Here is an 11,090-nt window from a genome sequence, read left to right as displayed (position 1 = left end):
ATGTAACCTAAGGAATTATAAACTCTAATTCCTAGACGCCAACAACCAACTAGATCGTCGACCCCGCTTCAAGTTATGAATTCGGATTACAAGTAATTCTCATCATCTCAAGTATGCTTCAATCTTTTTTTTTAAAAAGTTTTCCTTCATAATAGCCATCCTCAACTTACGTATTTTACATGCGTTAAGGTGCACGATGTCCTAGGAAGGACCAAAGTCATCATCAAGGTAACTTTTTTTTTTATGTCACATTCTTTCAAAAAGGGCTTTTTTAAGCACTTTGTAGCTATCATTGATTACCTTTTCACTCAACCATCCCTTTTTCTCAGAATTGATGATTAGAATAAGTCTATGTTATAATGCTCAAGGAAGCAAGGTGCAAAAATTAGGGATTCAACAAAATAAGTTAGGGCGGAATATGGCTACCAACAAAAGGCTACAGGCTCAAAAGGGCTAACTAGTGATAAAATATCTGAAAAGGCTAAAATTTACTAGACAAATCAAAGAAAGTCTATTATCATCTCCTAAACAAAACAACACTTTTTATTTTGCTTCAATAAATGCAGGAAAAGTTCTAGACTAGGATGCAAAACATGGAATAAACAAATTCTCACCACACATGGCACAAGTATCAATCAAGATGGATCAATTCCACTTCTAAGAGAGACGGGATCATAACAAACTACAAAATAAAATAAGCTACATACAAAGTCACAATCATGAGCTTAGGTGTCAAAGAGTCTGCATTTTTTTTTTATTAATCAAGCATTTACAAGAAAGTACTATTCAAAAATTAGACCTAAATAGCAAGTATCACACCACTCAAAAGGGTCTTTTCTTTTCTCTCAAAAAAAAATTAAAAGAAAATTTATTCCTAAGAAAATAAAAGACAATCGGTTCAAAGGGACTATCCTTAGGAAAAGAACCGAAAATAAAAGTCAAGGAACCCATCCTAAAAAAATAAAAGACTCAATAAAACAATAAAAACTAGAAATTTATTCTTCCACCCCACACTTAAAAAATTGTTATGTCCCCAAAGCATCAAATAAAATTTAAAACAAGGGTTAGAAAAACTCTCTGAGGCCTTTAGGCCTAGCTAGTAGCATGTTCTCTTAATTTTCATCAAGGGTCGTCACCCCATTCTTAAGCTCAAACATGCTCCTTAGCTCCAAATTTTGGATACTCAAACTTCTCCAAAACCTGTAAAAACAACACAAAAAAAAAAAAAAAACACTAAAAATAAAAAAGTTACACTATAAATTGGGTTGCCTCCCAATAAGTGCCTAATTTAACGTCGCGGCACGACACAAGTAAGTTCACCACTTTTCTTTCTACTTTGAACTTATGAATTGTACCCCTAACTTTACATCTATTTTTCTGCTCCTCTCAAGGGGTGGTGGTATAAAGATAAAAGAACCAAGTAATATATGTTGCATCTTGCACTTCTTGGCCCTTAGGTGAGGAATGTCATTTTGTCTACGTGGACTAAAAAACTTTAAGATGTAGGGGTCTTGTTCCTCATCTATACACTTATCCATTAGTTTAGATTTTACAGAAAAGTGTTTTGAATGAAATTCAAGTTGCCTCAACTCCAAAGCAACATTTTTTTACAACATTCTCACTTTTGTACTCTTTCTCAGCATTGATATTAAAGAATAAGGTGTAGTTGAATGGTTGGAATTTCTGTTTTTGCTCAACTAGTAGGTCATTATCCACGACAATTGGTAATTGGGCATCAGATGCCTCAATCTTTTTGTTCAAGTGAGTCTCCAAGTCATGAATATCTGAGCCAAATTGATCTATTTCTTGTGTGAGCTCAACTCTTCCTTCAATTAGTTGGGTTGTCATGTGTGTTAGACCATCACGGATAGACTCTTGAAACTTTAGAATTTGAGTTTGTTCTTGTAGCCAATATTGGCTCACTATCTTTTTTTCTCGATAACTTTCTCCTTGTTGGGCTTCAATCTCTTCTAATTCAGCTTGAATTGTAATTTCTAATTGAATAGCGTCAAGCTTATCTAGTAATTTTATGATTTTTTTTGTGCCCTTCTGTGCATTCAAATATTTTTCCAGTGATTTTTGAATTAACTTTGTCCAACATGTCCGTACATTCCATAAGTGAAACTTATTTTGCATTCTCCACTTCATCGCCCCTACCAACATCACAAATAACCGAAGAATCATAATTGGGGTTCGGGGGAAGGGAATAGGATTTAGGGCAAGCATTCCAATGAATTTATTGACGACCACATATATGACATAAAGGACATTCATTATCCAACCACGATTTATCCCAATCATCCATATCAATAAGAGTACCAAATTATTCAAACAAAGAAAAATAATAATTGTTGAAAAACAAAACTAATTACAAAAATAAAAAAAACATAAAAATAAATAAATAAATAAATAAATAAAAAGAAAAAGTATAACCTAGAAGAATAGTTAATTTCTAAGTCCCCGGCAACGGCGCCAAAAACTTGTTGCTCCCAATTGCACACGCTAGTTTACGTGGTTGCGCAAGTAATATAGTGGCTCTTAAAAGAACTAGATTATCGAACCCAAAGGGCTGTCAATTAGCTATTTACTAAATTATACTAGTCTAATTATTTATTTAAGAGTGATAAAAGAGTTTGATTTTTTATCTATAAAGAAAAGAACGCATGAATTAAATAATAAGATTACTTACAATGATTGGAAAAATTCCAGTGCTGCAGCATGCAATGAATCTCATGTATCATATTCTTGGCTTAGAACTAATTTTAGTTGTCAAGTTACTGGTTTATAGGGTTAATTGTATAAGTTGGGCTACACACCTCTCGTCGCCTACTCCAGTTAGTTATCTAGCTACATCGTGGAGCGGGGATAAATAGACTAACTGGCGAGCATTTATATTTCATCATATTTCGTAACCAAGCAAGTTGTTCGTCCGGGCGTCACTCCTGAACACTAATCACCTCAATCAAATGGGTCGATCGAGCTCTCTATATTCTCTGGTCTATCTAACCCCTCTTCTCTCGATTGTAGGATTAGACAATAGATTTATCTTATGGTGCGCAAGCATAAAATACTAAACAAGAATATAGAAGTAACTTATAATGACAATCAAGAATTAATTCATAAACCTTAAATATTCAACATTCGATTCGTAGCTACAGCCCCAAAACAAGGGCGTTTAGCCACTAATCTCTAGGAAAAAAAAGAAGAAGAAAAGAACCCTAAAAAGTATTAACAACTTTTTCTTGCAAAGTACCTCCTAATTGATCTCCTAATGTCCTCCAATAATTATTTCTATGGACTATTTACAGTGGCGGACCCAGAATTTTCGTTCAGGAGGTTCGGAAAATAAAAGTATAAACGTGTAAATAAGTCAACAAAACAAAATTTCAATAAAGTAGTATATATTTTACAGGTACAAAAAGTTAGTTTCGTTAAAAGAAACTCGAAACTAACATGAGTGATTACAGATGAAACAAAAAGTTAGCCCTTTACAATATGTCAATCTAGAACTAGGATGCTAAGTAGAGCAAAAAATGAAGCTAACTAGAACAAAAAATTAGCACTTCATAATGTCTCACTCTAGGACTAGAGTGCTAACTACAAACTCCAAAAAGAGGTTAGTGCTAATATTTCTCAAGCACATATACATTACTATTCGATGAGGTTTCATTGCTGTAAAAGACAAAATAATAGCATCCGTTGAAACATCATTAAACACATCCTTCTCCATAAAAGGAACCATGCAACCGCTCAAGAAGTCATCATTCATTCGACTTCGCAACTCATTTGAGATGGTTTTAATATTTGACTTTTGAGTGTTGGGGAAGAACTAAGGAAGTGATTTAAGGATTTGGGAAGTGAAAAAGTTATTAGGCTTTAGGAATGGGAGTATGGGACCCTTGAATTATTTTGGGTTTAACACCATATTTTAGCACGTTTTATTTTTTAAAAAAACTAAAAAAACGTGGAAATCGGAACTAGAACTAAAAAAAAAGAAACTAAAAAAGTAAAAAATAAAATGCTAACCCAGGGACTCGAATCCTGGACGTCACACTTAATTTCGAAGGGAGCTACCGCTGGGCTATCTCTTTCACTTTGTCATTGAGGGGGTTCAAAATATATATATCCACATAAATCCAAAAAATTCACCTTATATATACAGTGTAAGATTTTATCGAATGGACCCCTGGACGACACGTGAATTCACCCTGACTATTTATAAATGTAAAAAACCCTAAACAAAATAAACAGAATTGGCTCACTGGTTGACGATTCAGCTCTCGGAAATGTCAGTATTTTGGCATCTCTTGTTGCTTCGGATGAGAAGGAAACTTCTCACAGATATTGACTGTATCCGACTTGAGTCCAAAAAAATTAGGAATCCGAAACCAAATGAAATTCAACTTCCGAACAGTGGTTCGCCGCCTCAAACTCTTTGTTCCCTTCAAAATATGCCACGTGGCAGCAGGCTTGCAATTCAATTTGAATTCTGCCAATCTTTTCAATATATATAAATATTAATATAATACTCAATTTAATCTATTAAGCTATCTGCTTGATTTCCTTCTTCAACCTTCCATATTTAATTTGTTTTAGCTCCAAACTTTAAGAAATATATTTTTGGCCTCACATCATCAAGCATCTTTTTTTTTTCCGTGTATTAAAGGTGAAGGATTAGGGATGAAGAGTAGTAGATCGATAGCCAAGTATTATCGCACCTTTTGTGGGAGAAGGAGGGGGCTAACCTCCTTCTCTCCACTTCCAGTTAAGCAGTATTATGAAGTAGTCGTGTGTTGTCTTATTTTTAATGTATATTACTATTTTTTGCTTGCTTGTTTCATCTCTTGCTCTTTTGCTAACATATTTTTTCAGAAACGTTATTTTTTAGCCAAGGATTTATAGGAAACCACATCTAAACCCCCACAAAGTTAGGGATAAGGTCTGCATACATCTTCTCCCCCATATATCACTTGTGGAATTAAAAATGGATAAGTTTTTATATTTATCATATTTCTTCATGAGTAGACTGCGGTCATTTTAAGTAGAAAAATGCAGCAATATGCATTTTTGAACTAGTTGTCATTATCCTCTTCTTACTTAACAAAAAATTGTACCTTGAAGGTTGTTTCTTTGTGTTCAAACATTGTATCATGAGTTTAATTTCTTCTTTTTGTCAATCTATACTGATAATAAATTTAGGCAGCTAATTAATGCATGTGCACCAAATGAAAAACTGCAAATCTTGGCATTTCATAAAATTGAATATCTTTACATATTTTGGAGTTATTTTTTTCAAATTTGGGGCCATAGGGAAAGGGAAAATGAGGAGTAGATTACAATGTGGGAAATGGAATCCTGCCCAACAAGATGAGAGTTCAGGTAGTCAATCAAATAAGCAACTAAGATTTCCCACTTTTTTAGAGTGTTATTTGGATGTGTTACAATAAATTTTGTTAGCAGGTTGTGCCATTTAAGCATTAAGGTCTGCCTGATTTTTTTTGGTTATTCTGAGATCCTCAGAAGATCTAAATGACATGCATCCATTTTGGCTCTTTGACAAAGAGGCCTTGACTTGCAATAAAATGAAAAATATTTTTAAGCAAAACAATATTGGGCCATATCCAGTAAATGCTCTTTTGATTTTCAATAGTAAATGTGGTATTTGATCTACGATGATTGCAGGACATTCGAGGATGCAGAGTATGTATCATTTGGATGTTCTGAATGAAAATTTTATTTTTAATTCTTTCATGTGTCAATAATTTCTCAGTACGAGTTGTGTTACAAGTTGGTATCATAATATGTTGTTTTCACTATCGACTTTGAAACTTTGTAGTTTACTATTGCAGGTTAGTACTCCCTGTAGAAGTAGTAGTAGTTCTTTTCATCTTCAGAGGTTTCCATCATGTATTTGACATTTCAAGCAAAGGATAGTTCTAAATGGACTTGCTTTAAAAGATATAATAATTAGTTTCTTTTCCTCATGTTTGTGTAATAGTAAATAAAGTGAAAGTATAAATGATATTTAAACATATTGTCGTTCACACCTCTTAAATAGAAGACTCTTTCGAAAAATATAAATAATGTTGGGCCCATGCTCAACACAGGTCATGCCCATCTAGTGCTAATAGATATGTTAGCCAACGTTGGTCCTACAATATAGGAAAAACGGAACAGTAAATATAGTCAAGTTCTCATCCTCAAGACTACAGTTTTATTGAGTCTCTTTGAACAACCTGAAGTAACATTTTCTCACTGCTATAGCGAATATACTATATTAAAAATAATTTTTTAGTGGTAATTAATTAATGATAATTATTTAGTCTTTGCTAAATATGTTTTTAAAGGCAATTAACATTATTTGTAAATGTCTCTAAAGTCTATAGCGACATTGAATTTAATGGCAATCAACTAATACCAATAAAGGTTTTAGTGTTTTTTATTAATATGCATATTTATTGTTGCTAAAACTGTTTTGTTATAGTGATTGATGAGCTAATGAGGTTGTAGATTTTTTTTGTAAAGTTAGCTACTACCCTAAATAAAAATATTCTAATGCACAACTTAAATCAGATATCAATAGAGGACAAAGAGTCTTCATATTTTTTTTTGATAAGAGGCAGCTTCCAAGTGTGCGGATAAGATATAATGAAAAGACCTTTTTTTGGTTAACTAAATGTATATATAGTACTTAGTATATCTAGGAAATATGCAACAATTACTATTAATTTTATTTTTATTTTTACCTTAATTGCTTGCAATATGCTTTACAATAGATCTGATAGCATAATTACAAATCAAAATTAAAAAGTTGGTGAGAAAATATGATATATTTAAAATTATTTATAAAACATATATATATAATTTATCAGTTCGATTCATATTTTTATTAACATCAAAATCAAAATAAATATTTTTATTTTTAGAAAAATTAAAATCAAATTAAACCCAAAAAATTATCCATTTATTTAATGAATTTAGTTCGAATTTCAATTTGAACTCAAACTATGAACACCTCTAGCTATAGATATGCTTAAAAACAAGCAAACCAACACCCTAACCCTCAAAACTATTGTAGAGGACACTATTGAGTCTAGTTTATCAAAGTGGAAGTAACATTTCCATAATGCTATAAGCAGAGGCATATCTAGTAAAGAGGATAGAGGTGTCGTGCTTCCTGCTCACTTCGATTGAAACTCTCTAGGTATAATATATGTATATATAGAAAATAATGTAAATATATAAAGTTTCACCCAAATATTTTACCCACCGGGCATGATATCATATCTGACAGACTTCAAATTTTAGAATTTACTCTATTTTCCACATGATACATGATATTCGCTCCCCTCTTTTCTTTTCCTTCTTTTTCTTTATTCTCCTTTTCCTTATGAGTTACTCTTTTTGTTCAAATTTATTTATATGACACTTTTTTATTTTTAATTGACTAAATTTTTATATATATATAAAATACAATTTCTCATTTTATGTTAGATAAAATAATGTTTAGCTACAATTTTTAATAATTTATTTTAGATCTTAATTTTTTTTAAAAATAATTTCTTTCTTAAATCAACCCAAAATGAAATAAATAGTAATGTGAATTCTTAAATTTTATTAAATCTTGCATGTTGCATCACTTTGTTTATATAACCAAAAAGATGATCATACTCTGAGAAAATTGTACTTTTGTCCTTAAAACAGTCTGGATAGAAAAAATTTAATAACGAGTTATATTTTTTTAAAGTTTTAATTGAAAGTTTTAATTTGATGTTTGAGTTATATTTAATTACTTTTTCTAGTTATTTGAATGAACTCAACAAAATATAAAGTAATAAGTAGAGCTGTCAAAAAGGGTCGGCCCAGCCCCACTCGGCCTAAGCCTCGCGGGCCAAGGAATTTGAAGGGCTGGGGAGGGCTGACCCTTCATTTGGTAGTGCCTGAAAATGCTCAACGCAACCCGACCCTAGAAGGGCTGAGGGTTGGGGCGGGCTAGCCCTTCTTTTTATTTTCTTTTCAAACTTATAATTCTATAACATCAAGAAAATGAGAAGATTTTCAAATCAAATATGACAAATAATGGTGTTGTTTCAATAACACTAGCAAAAATCTAGTGTAATTTGCATGTATTTCGCATACCAGATACACGAGTGAGATAAGAGAGTGATAAGCAAGATGGGATGGAGGCGAGGGTACGAGATTTGTATATGTATCTTAGATACATGCGAATCTACTTGGATAAAGTGTATCTAGAACAAATTAACTTAATTTTGATTCTATATATTCCGAGATACATGTATCTGTGTACGAAGATTCATAATATTACAACATAGCGTGTATTCAAATAATTACATTATATACTAGTGAAATTATTGTAAATTACTCTTAAATAAAAAAATTTGGCCCATGAGCCGACCTCGGCCCAATCCTGATCAAGCTTTAAGGGTCAATGACTTATATGGACTGGGCCTATAAGCCCTAATTTTAAATGGGTTTGAAAATTTTTATCCCAATCCTACCCCAATAACGGGTAAGTTTGGACCGTCCCCATGGGAGCCCATTTTCACGGCTCTAATAATAAGGCCGACTGAAACACGTGGGTGCATGGTCCATGCATCACTGTTTTTTTTTTGACAAAAAAAAAAAGGCTGGAGAAAGTTGGCGTATGCCGATTTTTGTCATCTTTACAAGTGTGCGTTTCGTGTTCTATTTTATCAACTAATATACTCAATAAATATAATTTTCCCAATTTATAAAAAACGTGGCCTTTACTTTCAACCTGCAGGCCAGGCCCACTTCCCAAGAAAACAATGTTATATATATTCATTCAAAACAAACTCCCCTTTCATCTTTCATTAATTCTCTTATATTGTTCTTGTATACAAAAGATATATTGAAAAAAACTCCATTCAATTTCAATCCCAGATTTTTTAATTGAAGAAAATGAGAAGAAAGTCTAATTTGGAACTCACTCTTTCTCCTAGCAACTTCTTAATGTAAGTCTCTCTCATGTTTAATTACTCTCACAATTAATCTGTATTGATTAGTGATTAGTCCTTCTAATAATAAGGTATTGATTATATATTTGTTTTTTATTTACTATTTACTATTAGGGAGGATCAACAATTAGAGAATGAGCAATCACAACAGCTAACAATATTTTACAATGGACAATTTGTTGTTTCTCATGTTACTCAGCTTCAGGTATATGTATTTCCAGTTTTTATTTTCTGATAACAATTAATAAATGACTTGTTTTGTTAATATATAATTGATTTCTAAATGCAGGCTAAAGCTATAATATATCGTGCAAGTAGAGAAATGGAGGAGAAGTCAAATAAGATGTCCGAGCCTTCATCACCATTATTACAACCTCAAACTGGTCGTTTCATGGATAAATCTCTACAAAGATTTCTACAAAAGAGAAAAAATAGAATTCAAACAACTTCACCATACCATCACTAGTTGCTCCTACTGATGATATTGGCTCCGATCCATTGTTTGTACATATGTTTTGTATTTATTGATCTCTAGTTTCTTATGATCTGAACTATCACTTCAATATCTCTTATCTTGTATTTTGTTTGACATGAAAAAATAAGTCAAATGATGGCGCTAGGTAGCAACACTATGACTTGAACAAGTTAGTCTTAACAAGAACCTGAAGGTTAAATCAAATGGATGCTAAAATTCAAATTACAATTTTAAATCAGTGAGAGCAGTTGATATTAATTTTCGTAATGTATTTTACAGAGAGTGTAAGATCATCATTTTGTACATTGAATTCTAGCGGTATATTAACTAAATTGATAATCATAACTCTTATCCTACTATTATGTGACTCATATAGAAATTAATATATATCCAGATGTATATATCCACTACTGTGGTTTGAGTCTATACGTTGAATTTATTCACTAGAAGCTGGAAAAAAAAAACTAGCGTGGCAGTCAAATCAGAAGCAAATAAAAAGTTGATTAAATTTTTTTATTGTCGTAGAAAAAGAAAATGCAGCCATACAGACTGCCAAAATTGTAAAGACTTGCTGGCTTATTTTTTCCATCCTCTAGGAAGCATGAACAACAAGTACTTTTCTTTTTTGACTATATGTCAAAATCCGAAATCGAATAATGATGATGCATGCTTGTCGCCTCAAGCCTAAATCCAAACATGAGATGTGGAAGATAACAGTTTAAATAGACATAATTAATAAGAACAAGTGGAAATAGAGACTGAATAAAAGAAATGAGTGGCACCAACTTAACAGTAAAGTACCAATAACTCGGATATATGTCGACGGTCCACTCAAAATGATATCTTAAACTTATCAAAAAAGTAATAATAACCCATATATATATAATGAACTAAGTCGACGGACCGTACGGAATGATACATCAGACTAAAGTAGCCAAAAATATGGCAGTCAAATGTAAATAAGTAATTTTACCATTTTAAAGTCATAACAGGTCCCAAGGCCCAAGGTCTACCAAATATCATTTAAATAAACTATCAATTTTTACCAATATCAAGTCTTTTTGAACAATGAGTACTCAAGCGCAGCAACCACATTCAAAGCCATCAAAAATTCCAAAGCTTACACCAAATCACAACACACCAAGCACATACTCGATCAGATAATTTCCGTCACAGTCCAAACGTACTAACCTAGATTCCAGCTAACAGCCTCGGGCCCAACAATCAATATAACGAGTATAAAAGCCCAAAAGCACTATAACCAACCAATAATTCAATCCAATCAAACACACGGTAACCTAAGTTTCATGACATCTTAAGTCATTTCTAAGGATACTATTCGATACAAAACACAAGGATCAACCTAAGCTAAGGTTTTCCGGTTAAACTACACTAAACAACCCAATAGATGGCCATAATTGACTAAGGATCAAATAAGCCTAAGTAATCCCAAAATCCAACCTAATCATACATTACTACTCAAAATACAATTAATCTAATTAAGCCAAGTCTAAGAAAAGGAAGTCGTAACCTACCTCAAGGCCAAGAATCACACAAGAACAACGTCTACTCAGGCATATTTCCCTTTTGAAGAGCCTCAAAATGATGTCAAGCTA

General features: G+C 32.3%; 1 protein-coding gene across 1 annotated transcript; it reads left to right on the top strand.

The window, feature by feature from the left end:
- Nucleotides 1-8,841: 8,841 nt before the first annotated feature.
- LOC102601711 (protein TIFY 5A-like) lies at nt 8,842-9,696 on the top strand. The gene is made up of 3 exons (XM_006346774.2): nt 8,842-8,996; nt 9,114-9,204; nt 9,289-9,696. The coding sequence occupies exons 1-3, from the start codon at nt 8,944-8,946 to the stop codon at nt 9,463-9,465; spliced, it is 321 nt and encodes a 106-aa protein (XP_006346836.1). The 5' UTR covers nt 8,842-8,943; the 3' UTR covers nt 9,466-9,696.
- Nucleotides 9,697-11,090: the final 1,394 nt, after the last annotated feature.

This window comes from Solanum tuberosum, unplaced genomic scaffold (assembly GCF_000226075.1).
Source record: "Solanum tuberosum cultivar DM 1-3 516 R44 unplaced genomic scaffold, SolTub_3.0 scf00089, whole genome shotgun sequence".
NCBI lineage: Eukaryota > Viridiplantae > Streptophyta > Magnoliopsida > Solanales > Solanaceae > Solanum > Solanum tuberosum.
This window is presented reverse-complemented; position numbering and strand designations above follow the sequence as displayed.

Coding starts and splice junctions, on each gene's coding strand:
- LOC102601711 (XM_006346774.2), top strand. CDS start 8,944: ATGAGAAGAAAGTCTAATTTGGAACTCACTCTTTCTCCTAGCAACTTC. Junction 8,997..9,113: donor TCTCCTAGCAACTTCTTAAT/GTAAGTCTCTCT, acceptor ATTTACTATTAG/GGAGGATCAACAATTAGAGA. Junction 9,205..9,288: donor CTCATGTTACTCAGCTTCAG/GTATATGTATTT, acceptor TTCTAAATGCAG/GCTAAAGCTATAATATATCG.